General features: G+C 33.0%; 1 protein-coding gene across 2 annotated transcripts in view; it reads right to left on the bottom strand.

The window, feature by feature from the left end:
• Positions 1-15,170, bottom strand: part of LOC127734993 (erythroid differentiation-related factor 1-like) — a 62,805-nt gene that overhangs the window by 15,406 nt on the left and 32,229 nt on the right. For both annotated transcript variants that reach the window (XM_052245051.1, XM_052245052.1), the window contains exons 15-18: positions 14,181-14,372; positions 10,938-11,150; positions 4,458-4,681; positions 2,287-2,445 (exon numbers count right to left, since the gene is read on the bottom strand). In XM_052245051.1, the coding sequence (XP_052101011.1) occupies positions 2,287-2,445; positions 4,458-4,681; positions 10,938-11,150; positions 14,181-14,372 (788 nt within the window). The remainder of the gene's footprint in view (positions 1-2,286; positions 2,446-4,457; positions 4,682-10,937; positions 11,151-14,180; positions 14,373-15,170) is intronic.

Genomic DNA, 15,170 nt, shown 5'->3' with positions numbered 1-15,170 from the left:
CAGTTAGATGTACATTATTAAAACATGGGGTCACCAGAGGTTTGGTTGTTTGTGTCTGAAGACCTTGTCGTTGCTTCAGCGTATGTTATGAGCTTTGGAGGAGTATACTCGCGCCTATTGAGTTTCCTGTTGTAATCGAGTCTCTGTAGTAAATCCATAGCACCGGGAGAGCAGTATACTGATACGAAGTGAAGGAAAGATGACATGGTATTGACAACATGAACTTGTAGTTGATTGTCCTTAACGAAAATTTTTCCATCCAGGTGTCTCTCATCAAATGTTATATGCTAAGCTGTCTAGCTTTATAGGTGATAGCGTTTCTCTCCTTTGTTAGATCCTCGTTAATTCTGATATATTTCAGATCCCTCTTTTCTTTAAGGTGTTTTTTGCATCTTAGGATCCTTTTTTTAACAACGTGATCTTGGAGCTTGACTATTATTTGTCTCGAACGTTTCGAAGTATGGTTTGCCCTGTTTTCGCCAGCATCTTCCGGGTTGTAAGGTCGACCAATTCTGTGTGCATGAATAACATCTCCGGGAGCCAAATCGTTGTCTTTAACATTTCAGTAACCAGCTCAGTTGTTTTCGTTGATGTTTCCTCTTTCCCTCCATCAGGAATGCCATTAACACGAATGAGGTCCCGACTTCCGTATTGCTCAGGTGCATCTAAATCGTCACGTAGCTTTTGATTTTCCTTAGAAAACCTATCTATTTCAGATTTGTACTGACTGACTGTAGCTTTTATTGTATAGTCGATCTCACCATGTATCATTTCTTTTAGTTGTAATGCTATTTCAACTTTATCCGACTGTGCTAGTTTACATGTGATTGGTTGTTCTAAGATTTCAATACTTGGTTGTGATGAAGTTTCTGTATTTTGCTGATACTGAAGTGAGCTAAGCCCTGCGGCAACGGGAGCTTGATGAATCTCTGAAGTGTCGATACGGACGGGCGAGGAACTTGGAGAAGACATGAGAAACTTTTTACTGGACTCTGGTTGAGGTGGTGTAGGTTTGCTGTGACGACGGAGTCTGTGTGAATTGTCTGGTGTTTGCATTTAAAGTTGGAGATGATAAGTCGATAGAAGAGGATATAAGGATCACACTTTGTCGTAAATACCAAGCATATGGATTGTTTATGGATATCGTTAAGTTTTTGTAAATGTTGTTTATGTTTGTGTTTATGTAATTACACATGTACCATTAGTATTCGAATACTGCTAGTCTGTTGAGAACAGTTCACGTTTGAGAAACACACACAATCTTTAATGAAATGTCATATCATACTGACTATTCCTGATTTTATACCATTGGCATCATGTATCACATTAACATCACTTTTTTTAGTCCTTAATACTCAGACCTCCGACTAAAAGAGTATTAGAAATCCATGTTTTTACATTTTTTTGTCTTGTCGAAAAAAAGACTTCCTCACCATTCAGAGCATGCGCACACGTTTTGAAACTAGAAGTTTATTTAGGAAAATAAGAATAAGGGACGATAACTTATTGAAAGAAAAGGGCAGATATTTCAATTTACCTTTAAATCAAAGAATATGTCTAACCTGTTAAATCATAGAAGATGAATACCACTATCTCCTAAATCGTAAAAATAGCAAATAACTATGTATTAATCTTTTAAAAGACATTGCTATAGTTAATGAAATATTTCAAAATGTTTCTGATACTGAAGAACTAGCTTTACTGCTAAATCCTTCAAATATAAACCAAGTGAAAAAAAGGGTCCTTAACAGTCTTTAGAGCTGAGGACAGGGGACTCTAAATCATTTTTGCTTGTATATATATGTGTGCATTCAAATCAGTTTCTTTTGGTTGTTGTTTTATATCATTTGTGTTTGTCTCAAGTATTATTTATGTTTAACTTATGGGATTATAAGAATTATAAATAACCAATGTAAAAGAGGACTAAGTTTAGTATATGCATTGGTCCAATAATTTACTTAATCAATATAATCACCAGAAACTCCTTTCATTACTTTCATTTTTATAAGGACCAGCAACATATACCTGAACATATGATTCATACTATGAGCCAACCATCATTTGGTCTTATTGAAAAAAACAAAATAAATAATGTTTGTGTATTGCAATATTGTAATGATATATTAAATAAAACAGAAAAAAAATGCTTTTAAACAGAACCAACAATATCTTGTATTTCACACGTCATATTAACTAATACATCAAGGTAGCTAAATTAAACACACAACATTGCTCTGAGAAACTCATGCTTGGCACTTAATAAACTTTAACTAGTCTAAATTATACCTCTTCTTGTGATGTAGAAGATATTGGAGCATAATCTTGTAGCAATATGGCCATGTTAAAAAAAGTTGTTGATAACTCCCAGCATATGGAATCCCAAATCTCTTGGAAACTCTCTCTATGTTTCAAAATCTCCAATGCTTTCTGGTAACAGTTGATTGCCTATACATGTAATACATACTTAGATGTCAGATTACCCAATATAAAAAAAGAAAGATTATATGTTTTAAAAAAAGATATAAATTGCAAATAAGGCACAGTGTGTGAGTTATAATCTATTATATTTTAGGGTCCACTAATAGTGGTAAATATTATACAGAGATGATTATTATATTGCATTAGCTTTACATTCTAAATGGAATATTACTTGCTATACAATGCATTCAAATATTATATTGAAATGGGAAACCATTCATTAAATAAAATTTGTCATCAGTACTTATGGTTTCAAATGAAGTATCAAAACAGTGTGAGGTATAGATGCATATTTATTCGTTCATTGTGTGTTTATTTACGTTTTTTGATTGAGTTAAGCCTTCCAATTGATATTTTATAGTGTGTTTTTCTTTGTTGTGATGTTATACTATATTGTTTCAGAAAAGGGAGAAGGTTTGGTACCATTAAAACGTTTAATCCCGCTGCAAATGTTTGCACCTGTCCTAAGTCAGGAATCTTATTACAGTAGTTGTCATCTGTTTATGTGGTTCATACGTGTTTCTCGTTTCTTGTTTTTATATAGATTACACCGTTGGTTTTTCCGTTTGAATGGTTTTACACTAGGAATTTTTTGGGGCCCTTTATAGCTTGCTGTTCAGTGTGAGCCAATGCTCCGTATTGAAGGCTGTACCTTGACCTATAATGGTTTACTTTTATAAATTGTAACTTGGATGGAGAGTTGTCTCATTGGCACTCATACCACATCTTCCTATATCTATAGAAAAATATGACCAAGGTTTACTGCTATTTATCCACCATTTTCTTAGATCTTTCACCATCATTTACCGTTTATAATGATTTTTATGTAACATACTTTTAACTTGTACTTTCATTTTGCTATCAAGGTAAACTATAACTATTAATGGTCTGTTCATGGAGAAGGGTATTGTATGACAGGATTCATTGCTTCTTTATAGATATGATTGAATAGATACAAAATTGCACTTTTACTTTAATACAACTGTCTAAGGCTTATCTATGTATCTTTTTCTGTTCTCTCTAACCCATTGTTGGTTTTAAAGTCTAAATGTCCCATATACATTTTTGGATTTAAATATAGTTGATAAAGGTATCGTACTGCATTGTACAGTGCTGGTGTGCAGAAAAGCCTTTCATAAATGCCATAAAGGTACAAAAATTGTAAGAATTTTGTTGATCTAACCAAAATGCATGAGCGTGGTTGTTCTCATGGTATTTTTGAAAATTCTAAGACTAAGGAAAGTTTTATTTTTTGATGCAGTGAAGCCAGATATAACTTATCATTTATATATATGTATGTTGTGTAGGGTTTGTATATAACAGAATGAAGTTAAAAATGAAGATATTCAGGCCCTGAACACAAAGTCTGAATAATTTTCAATGAAATCTTTTGGAATCAGGGATGACAAAACTGTTACACTCATATAGTTATCAACGACACAAATGAATGATGATATATTTTTTATGTGTATAAATTGATCATGAATGAGGTGTGGGTTTGATATCAATGAGATGGCAACCAAACAACAAAAAATACCAACAGACATCTAGAGGCAATTTGCATATTTTGTTTTAATTTTGAGCATTGTTGAGTAACATTTTCTTGCTTGTACGCAGGCTACCAAGACAAAAGTCCAGCCGGTCTGAGATACAAGTCTGGCAAGTTTGGCATGGGATTTCAACACCCCTCAATGTTGAAATAAAACTGTTTTAAAGGTGTCAGACACAAATTAGGTACTCTTTATATCAATTTTGAAAAAAAAGACTAAGGTTCCATACATGGGAAACATGAGAAAAACTAATTCAAATACATATCTTCAATCTGTGTGTGATTACTGTACAAAGTTTAAATTATGTCATAGGAAAAATTTTAGATTTATGAATGGCACTATCTAGGTCCTCTCTGTGTGTTTTAGATGGACAGAATTACTGACTTGAAAATGCCAGTAAAAACATGCCAAAATCAACAATATGTTTACCTGTTTGCATGAATTTCTTTCTTCAACACTAAATTCTTTCCCTGCAGTTCTAGAACTCTGCGACTGTTCCTGTGCCTTTACACGATACAGTCTACCCTTATTGGACATAAGAAGGGCCTTGTTAGCTTTATCACCTACTGACTGGAATTTAGACATTCCCTTCTTTAAACAGGCACAGCTTTCCTCACATAAAGATTCAAATTCTCCTTTTGGAAAAATTCCATCTGAAATACAGAGGCATATACACCTTTATACAAAAAAAAAGGCAAGCTTAAAAACATTTAACACAATTACTATAACTTTTTTTTAATTTGATGACAACCATGAGGCCAAAAGTTGTAAAATTTAAAATAAACTGTGTCTGAAACACTCACCTGGGTATAAGAATAGTTATTGTTAAGTGCAAGTAGAATGATTTACATGTATTTCTTAATGGTTCAATGAAAAACTGTAGGCAGTGGATTTTAAGAATGACATGAAATATTGATTTTTTTTTCTGCTGGGTCATAATTATGATTAATGGATCATATTGACCAAATTCAAAACTAGAAATTATGTCAATATGTATTTTCAATCTCCTCTAATGTCTAGGCCATTCTCAAGTGTCCATCTTTAATTTCATGATTTCAAATTTATCAAATCAAGCAAATGATTTTAGCCCAATTTTTTGGGAAGGGTTTGTGTTACTCAAACTTTACTTTTCGATGCCATGTTTGTTTTGACTGTTTGTCCTTTTCTCTTTATTGACCATGACCATTGTAGTGTCTGTATGGATTTATAGTTCTTGTCACTTTGGTATATGTTAACTTTTCTAGTAGAAGTGTATAACTTTTGAACAGTAATTTGCTTGACGCAATATTGTTCTTGACACAGTAATTATCTTCAACTATGTTGGGCATGTGTTTCTTTCAACAGATTTAATCATACTACAAAGGCTAAATAAGTTCTGACTGAAAATCACTGGATCATGAAAATGAGGGCAAGGTCAGGTAACATGTCAAACTCCCATGTAGACCTCAAGAGGAATATACAAACCAAATATAGTTGAGGTATCACTTATAGTTACTATGAAACAGACCTAATTTCGAAAAACTTATTTTGAAAATAAGGTTTACAATGGTCAGGTGACATATGATATCCATCAAATAAAGTTGGGGTAAGCACTAAAAGTTACTGAAATAAATGGGGAATGTGTCCATGGGACACAGATGATGCCCCCACTTGCATATAACATTATAAAGGGACATAATCCAAGAACTGTAAAAGTGACGCTACCAAAATTTGTACTTAATCTGAGTTTTGTGGTAATAAGCATTGTTTATAAGTTTCATAACATTTGGTTGAGGCAAACTAAAGTTAGAGAACAGAAACAAATATTTCAGCAATTTTTCCATTTGTAAAGGGGCATAACTCTAGAATGGTAAAAGTGACGCCACCAAAATTCAAACTTGATCTGTGTTTTGTGGTAATAAGCATTGTGTATAAGTTTCATAACATTTGGTTGAGGCAAACTAAAGTTAGAGAACGGAAACCAATTTTGGGACGTACGTACGTACAGACAGACAAGGGTAAAACTTAATGCCCCCTCCCTCCCATACAGTGTCCACTTATAAGGACAATAACTCCAATAAGATGTCAATTACCAATTGGTCAGGTCAACTTATTTGTAGATCTTTCTTTGCTTGATATTTTTGCTGTTTACAGTATATCTGAATCTATAATGACATTCAAGATAATTAACAAAAAATAAAAAATTTTCTCTCCTCCGCTCCAAAATTTATTTCACCCAGGGCCAGTATAATGCTGAAAATGCCTTTAAATGTTTTTATGGAACACCCTTCAAAAAAAATTTGAGCAGGGGCTGATCCTGACTAACCCGCCAGGTCTGGGGGGGGGGGCATTCACCCAATATAAGTATGCTGAAAGATAAGAAAAAATATTGGTTTATAGAAAAAGTAACACTTATCAAGGAGAAATTATTAGCACTCCCCCCCCCGAAAAAAATTGCACCCCCTGGAAAAAAATCAAGTCATCCCATTGTAGTCTTACAATAGTTACTAAAAACCCCTTATCATTATTTAAATTAGTTTTCAAGTTGAGACCATTTGAAATTGTTTTTTTACATTTTTCCCAGACTGCTATAGTAAACCCCTATGTTCTATTTTTACCAATGGGGACCATGTTGGTTGTAGGGCAGGGTCATCGGATACATTTTTCAATCAAGATACTCTTATATTAATTGTGGCTAAGTTTAATTCCATTTGGCCACGTAGATTAAGAGGAGAAGATTTTTGTAAAAATTTAAAAAAAAGAATTTGTCTAACAGTTTTGACGTATATGGACAATTGGTAAAGCTCATTATTCTGAAACTTTTTGCTCCTTTCAGTTTTTCTCTATTTATAACGGTTCAAAAAATAATAGACAAAACTTGCATTTTCCCCCTGTGTTCTATTTTTAGCCATGTCGGCCATGTTGGTTGGTAGGCGGGGTCATCGAACACATTTTTAAACTAGATACCCTAATGATGACTGTGGCCAAGTTTGGTTAAATTTGTCTCAGTAGTTTCAGAGTAGAAGATTTTTGTAAAAGATTACAAAAATTTACCAAAAATTGTTAAAATTGACTATAAAGGGCAATAACTCCTTAATGGGTCAATTACCGACTGTCCGAGGGCTTTATAGCCAGTCAAGGTCGTTAAAAAACCCCATAAGTAAATAAGGGTTCAATTGACCATTTTGGTCATGTTGACTTATTTATAGATCTTACTTTGCTGAACATTAATGCTGTTTACAGTTTATCTCTATCTATAATAATATTCAAGATAATAACCAATAAAATGCTCCGCTGGGCGCAGCTTGATACGACCGCAGAGGTCGAACCCTGAACAGTTGGGGCAAGTATGGACACAATATTCACGCTTGATACAGCACTGAATTTGAATGGTGATTAAATATTTGACACAGCATAGGTTTCTGACACAGAATGAATGTGGTCTACGAACTTAAAAAATTTTAATTTACCTATTCAAACAATATCATTATTATTTGCTTTTATATATAAATCAGAAATAACCAATTTAAAATGGAAAATTTTAAAGAAAAAAAAAGGAAAAAAAGGGAAAAAAAATCCCTCCCCCAAATTTTTTAAACCCCCTTATGATTCATCACCCCCAAACTCAATCCCAGCCTTCCCGTTGTGGTATGGTGCCTTGCAGTACAATTTCAGAGAGATCCATACACTTGAACACAAGTTTTTGTCTGGAAACTAGAAAAATGCTTGTTTTTAGGCCCCTTTTTGGCCCCAAATTCCTAAACGTTTACGGCATATACCCCCAAACTCAAACCCAGCTTTCCCTTTGTGATATGGAACCTTGTTGTACAATTGTCATAAAGATCCATACACTTACACCAGGGCTTCCAAAATTATTTTTAGCCAGCCGGACATTTTATATATTATCCCGATTTTAATCCCTTAAGACTAAATAAATAAAAGGCAATTATGGTAATCAGTTGCTGAGTTGGCCATCCCAATGATTGACATTAAAAAAAAACGATATTAAACTTTCTTTGATTCAAATTCGAAGTTCTGACGTAAACTGTTAAATTGGCAGTGTATCATTCGAAGTGTGCAACATCAGCGTACTTATATCTGCTTAGACTCTTTATTTGTGCAAAATAACGTTGTCAAAAACTTTACTTTCGTTTTTAAATCTAAACCGGATGTTATCTTGACAATGGTAAAACATGGACCAGAGACGGATATGTAAATTCTGTGTACGTTTGCAAAACATGAATGAGTGTAAGTAGCTCTTTCTACGTTATTTCTTCAAGAAAATATTCGAAATAAACGTGAGATAAAGGTATCAATGACAATTTAAGCATTTTTTGAAGAAATTAGGATGCATAATTAAATTTCACACCTGCGCACATGCGCACACGTGTACTAGTTCCAACAGAGACATGTCTCTGGTTCAAGCAACGTGGTTATGACGATTTTTCATTTTCACCGTTTTAATTTTTTCATCAAATCATATTTGTAAACGTATTTCTGATAATTTAAATCTTTTTAACTAAATTAATTAGATGCAAACCGCTGAAATGTAAGAAAGTAACTCTGAATAGACCGATCAATGTCCGGTTCAAAATAGTTTACCTGTTACGTGAACAGGTAAATTTCAGCTGTTCGACAACTAATTAGCCTTGATTAAAATGAGAAGGTATTAAAGTAGGGGTTGTTTTGATAGTACTCAATGATCATGTCACTTTTATGACCGGAAATGTGTGGCTGTTAAAGGCAAAAGGTTGGGTCAAAAAGATAGCGAATTATGTTAAAATGACCGTCTCTTAAGCTTTGAAAACTAAAAAGAAGTTGTCCGTTTCATGCTTTGCCCAGCCGGACTTTTACCGGACATTATACAAATGTCCAGAATATATGACCGTTTTGGAAGCCTTGACTTACACACAAGTTATTGTCCTGAAACTAGAAAAATGCTTGTTTTTTTGCCCCTTTTTGGTTCCTAATTCCTAAAATTTTGAGGCAATTACCCCCAAAATCAATCCCAGCCTTCCCTTTGTGGTATGGTACCTTGCAGTACAATTTCAGAGAGATCCATACACTTGAACACAAGTTATTGTCTGGAAACTAGAAAAATGCTTATTTTAGCCCTTTTTTGGCCCCTTATTCCTAAACGTTTTGGGCAATTACCCCCAAACTCAATTCCAGCTTTCCCTTTGTGACATGGAACCTTGTAGTACAATTTCAGAAAGATTCATACACTTACACACAAGTTATTGTCATGAAACTAGAAAAATGCTTGTTTTTTGCCCCTTTTTTGGCCCCTAATTCCTAAAATCTTGAGGCAATTACCCCCAAAACTTATCCCAGCATTCCCTTTGTAATATGGAACCTTGTAGTACAATGTCAGAGAGATCCATACACTAACACACAAGTTATGTCTGGAAGATACAAAAATGCTTATTTTTGGCCCCTTTTTGGCCCCTAATTCCTTAACTGTCGGTACCATAACCATCAAAATCAATCCCAACCTTCCTTTTGTGGTATTGAACCTTATGGTAAAATTTCATAGAGATCCATTCACTTAAATTAAAGTTAGAGTGCGAAAACCAATGTGTCTTCGGACAAGGACGATGACGACGATGACGCTGCCGCCAACGTCATACCAATATACAACCGCAAAATTTTGCGGTTGTATAAAAACTGCAAAATTTCCTTAAAATTACAAATTCAGGGGCAGCAACCCAACAACAGGTTGTCTGATGTGTGTGAAAATTTCTGGGCAGATAGATCTTAACCTGATGAACATTTTTACCACATGTCAGATTTGCTCTACATGAATTAGTTTTAGAGATATAAGCCAAACTGCATTTTACCACATTTTTACCACGTCAGATTTGCTCTACATGAATTAGTTTCAGAGATATAAGCCAAACTGCATTTTACCAACCCCCCCAATATTCTATTTTTAGCCATGGTGGCCATATTAGTTGATGGACGGGGTCATCAGATACATTTTTTAAAACTAAATACCCTAAGGATGATTTAGGCTAAGTTTGGTTTAATTTGTATTTGGTCTTGGAACAAATAGATCTTTATAAGAGACAGATCGTAAGTTGTAGTGTTGAACCTCATTAATATTTAGCATTGCTAAGTAATCAGGTGTTAGTCCATTTACAATTTTATACATTAGAATTGATTGTTGGTATTTTATTCTTTTTATAAAAGATAGCCATTTTAAAGAAGAAAACATAAAATTAGATGGAACAGATATATCACATTCAAGTATAATTCTTGCTACTCTTTTTTGAAGTTTTATAATTCTATCTGAATCTTTTTGTAATAAATTTCCCCAAACTGAACTACAATAGTCTATATATGGTAGAATATATGCATTATAAAATAGTTGTCTTGTGTGTATAGGCAAATATTCTTTAATTTTATACAAAAATGATATTATAGATGAGATAGATCTTGACCTGATGAACAATTTTTCCCTGTCAGATTTGCTCTAAATGCTATAGTTTCAGAGATATAAGCCAAAAACTGCATTTTACCACATTTATGCTATTTTTAGCCATGGCGGCCATCTTTGTTCATGGCTGGGGTCATCGGATACATTTTTTTTTTAACTAGATACCCTAAGGATGTTTTAGACTAAGTTTGGTTTTATTTGGTCCAGTAGTTTCAGAGGAGAAGATTTTTGTAAAAGTTGACGGACGACGATGACGGACAACGGACGCTAAGTGATGAGAAAAGCTCACTTGACCATTTTGGGTCAGGTGAGCTAAAAATTGGTAAGAATCATCACCATGAAAGAGCAATAACTCTAAATTGCAAGACCCTAATGGGTAGTCAAGGTCGCTAAAAATCTATAGAATTTTCAACCTAGCAATAGTTTCGGAGTTGAAGGTTTTTTACATGGTAATTTAAGACATTTGATCTGTATAGTATTTTAAAAATTACCTGGTTTTTGGAGAAGACATTGTGCTTGGTTCATGTACCACACTCCCAACTCATTAAGAATGTTACCATGTCTTTTTGTTAATGAAAGTACTGGTTCACATTTTGAATCTGTTGTTATGGATTGAGCTGTTTCAATGGCAACAGAATAACACTGGCAACACAAGAGTAGTCTCCCTTTCATCTCATCACGTAGTGAACATACCCATTCGTATTCTAAAAGAATGAAAAAAGATTTAAAGCAGTTAATTCAACATAGATGTTGCCAAAATGGAAACTATTGTTTGAGGTCACCATTTAGGGTCTTGAAATATTTTGACTTGATATTGGTCTTTTTTAAGCTTGAAATTTAGGTCATGTTTCATGTTTTTGTTCCCAAATGATGCAAAAATGATGCATTTTGAACAATTCGGCAAAGTTTTTAAAGTAAACCACTGTCTGTTCTAGTATGCTATCTTAATTTGTGATTCAATAGTTTTACATTTTTAAATCAATATCATTTTTGTATTTTTGTGACACAATTTGTCTCAGAGGACAAGAAAGTCTTCCAATTTGTAACTATATTATATAGAGAATGTTTTATGGCTTTTTCAATTTCACACCAATATCAACCAGAGACATTACTGTAATCCTGATGACTCTGCTTGGTGTATTATAAGGTTGAGGGTGTTTAATATTGAAAAGCCATATGATATACACTATATACACTATTATATACTTAAAGCAGATCATTTTCTTTTGGGCTTTGATAAAGTCTGTGCAACATTGACTTATATCGATATCATTATAGATGGCTAATACTAAACAACAGCCATTGAATGTGTTACACATTTAAGAAGCCAGTGAACCATGAAAATAATGTCAAGAACAAGATATGTGTCATCCCTATGTCTCACATTCTGCCATATTTGTCACAGGTGATACAATTAAAATGACCAAACTAGCCAGCAAGTTGATGAAACTAATGTCATACATAATTGAATAAACTGCTGTTAAGATATAACCCATTTTTTTTTACAATTCATTTGTGCATACTTATATAGACATAAGAAGTATTGGGAACTATATCTTAATAAGTATAGGTTTAGGGGTACGTCTAAACACCGCTCAGGACCTCCTGAGTGCACTCAGGACATACAATGTGCACTCAGGACCCTTTATAGTCATCGTATTTGCACACAGGATGGATGAATATATTTGTTACACGCTGCTTATTTAAGAGTTAAATTTTGGTACAATTTGAAATCGAACTTAGATAGATATGTTAATTCTTATGAAATAATGAGGGCACGTGTCACTGAGCCGTGAATTATCCAATCAACAAAATTGATTGGATTATCTTTATTGTTGTTTATGAATTGTGTTGTTAGTACTGTGTTACGTTTAAAATGAATAACACGATGTTATTAAGTTTTGTGAAAGTTGCAGTGTCGAGACTGAAAAACATTTCCTTATGGAATGCACACTTTATGACGATATTCGATATAACCTTTTTCATGAATGTTCAAAATTTATTCTAGATCTTCACAGCCTTGATATAGATAACAAATTTATTGAAATTATGAACTGGTCCTATATTTTCAATGACAATATTTAGAACTTAACCTTAATAAGACAGATCAGTATTTATTTATATGATTTGCTAAGTCTAATATCTTGGCTGCGTACGTGCTGTCCTTGGTCTTTTCCTTTGGTTTGGCTTACGAGCAAGTTTTTGGGGTTTTGGCACTTCAAACTCTTTGCACGAAGACTTAGTCGTGGTTTGAACGGATTTCGTTTACTTACAAACTATTCAGAAATAATACCCAAATATGATAATTTTCAGAAAACGGAGACAAATTAATTTTTCAGAATTTATTTTCACATTGGAATTCGTTCAAGGCTTGTATTACAGCTAGACAAGAACAACTTTAATGAGAAAGATAAATCTTAATAAATGCGGATTTTTAAAACATTCGTATTACTCAAGAATGAAATTACTGGACAAGAACGATAAAAATGAGAAAGAACACTAACTATATGAGATTTGATTATTTGAAAAGCGTATTTTGGCAAGTACGGCTTCTACAGTTAAGAACGGGTTCCATTTACAAAACTAAATCTTAATTCATGAAAAGTATGACAAATTTATTTCCCTTTTCAAACTCATTCAAGGGATTTATTACTGGACAAGAACGAGTTTCAATAGGGGAATATATCTAACTAAATGAAATTTTGATTGAATCGTTATGTTATACATACACAGCCTCTCATTGGTCAAACAGTTGTTAATTATTTGAATGAATCTCAAAGACAAGAAAATAGAACAAAAACACACACACACAATTATATAAATAAGAATTAGAACGCAATGATACCAATATTTTTTTTTTAATTCAACGCTATTTTTAGTGAGTGATCAGATTAACTGTTATCTTGAAAGTAAATTATAAATGGTGTTTCACCGATTCTTTTTTTTACTATGGAACAATGCAATTAAAGTCTATTGTAATATATCTAGAGATATGAAAATACGAAAGAATTATTCTTCTTAATTTTTGAACTAAGAATAAAACTAAACTTTTTATTGCACGAAATTTTAATAAAATACGAAAATCTATACAAAGAAAATAATAACGATATTTTTTTTATCTATTAAGTTAATGAAATGAAATGAATTGAATGAAAATTTCCCAACTATACATGTAGATTTCTCATATTTCTCGACTGGCTTCAATTATTACAAACAAAAAGAAAAATGTTTATTTAACGGTTTTTTTCTAAAACAATATATATTCATTGTTCTTTATTTTTCAAAAAACATCTTGATTTTGTTTGTTTGCCAAGCTTACTTGTATGAGGTAAGTACCATCACTAATCACTCCTAATTATTAAAGATCAAACGACTTAATCAACATGATAATTGGTATTCAATATAATCATCGGTCATGCCTGACATATTTCATAAAAACGGCGCGTGCCGATGAAAACCTTAATAACTTTTTAAATATTAAATTGATTTTATCAAAACAATAATTATAAGATGAAGAATTAAATTATCTATCGAATGCATACCTTCACCACTAACCAAAACATATATGTCATGTCCTGAGTGCACCTTGTATGTCCTGAGTGCACCCAGGAGGTCCTGAGCGGTGTTTAGACGTACCTTAGGTTTAGTGGCTAACATGGCTACATCCTGGATGGTGATGAATTTCTAAGAAAAGAACTGGAAAAATAGTTCCAATCTTTTCAAAAAATATTTACCAAATGTTTCTAATTCTCTGTTAACACTATCCATTATAGTGATTTCTTCATCACTGTATTCTGGAACAATAGTTTCTGTGTCAACACCTCTGTGTATGTACATAAGATGAATATCACCAGCTAAACTCAAAATCTGTACAAGTAACCCTGCATCGCCATGTGCTTTCTTTGGTAACAATATTCTTATTCCAGCTAAAATAAAAACAAAAACATTGATGATGGAATTATACAGCACAGATTTCAATGAGCTTGAGAGGGCCTTTCATTCCCAACCTTACAGAATACCAAATACCAATACAAGTTTGTCTCCCCTTGTAAAGTTTTAAATGATAGTAAAATTTGATATTCTGGTATCCCAATCAAGGGTCTGGAAATGGTCATATTCGCCAGTCATGTCCTAAGCTGCAATCTATTTGTCCAAAACAAAACATTGGGATTTATGACAAATTTTATTTTTTTACAGAAATAATTTCTGTCATTTCATTGAGTTTCTTAATCGCCATTTTGCACTTGTTTTTGTTTTAAAATCCCTTTCCTGTAATAAAACTGCCACTCCAGTATAGTTTGATAATCCTGAGGGCCCTCCTAATAACTATATCATACCTCTAGGAAATATTGGCTAAAGATCGCTAATTACCTTTTACCTGTGTTTTTAATTCACACCTGACAATGATCACAAGCTCAGAACTAATATCATAAAGAAATTAAAATTCCATGACAACGGTATTCATTATTTAATTACTTTTCAGCAAAGACAATCAATTATTCTGATTTGAAAATTAAAACTTAATTTAATATACGTAGAAAAAAGTAATTTTTCACGGGTAACACATGTGCTTTATCTACTATGTAATATGCATGCGTGAAATTGTCTTCAGCAGATAGGACACTTAATCGTAAAATGCAAAATGATTTCATGCTTAATTAAACGAGTGCAACTGTGCAACTAATATATATTATATTTAAACACTTTCAAAGGTAATAAAATTT

This window comes from Mytilus californianus, unplaced genomic scaffold (assembly GCF_021869535.1).
Source record: "Mytilus californianus isolate M0D057914Y unplaced genomic scaffold, xbMytCali1.0.p SCAF_3, whole genome shotgun sequence".
NCBI classification, from domain to species: domain Eukaryota; kingdom Metazoa; phylum Mollusca; class Bivalvia; order Mytilida; family Mytilidae; genus Mytilus; species Mytilus californianus.
The sequence above is the reverse complement of the archived record's forward strand: the minus strand, read 5'-3'. Positions and strand labels throughout refer to the sequence as shown.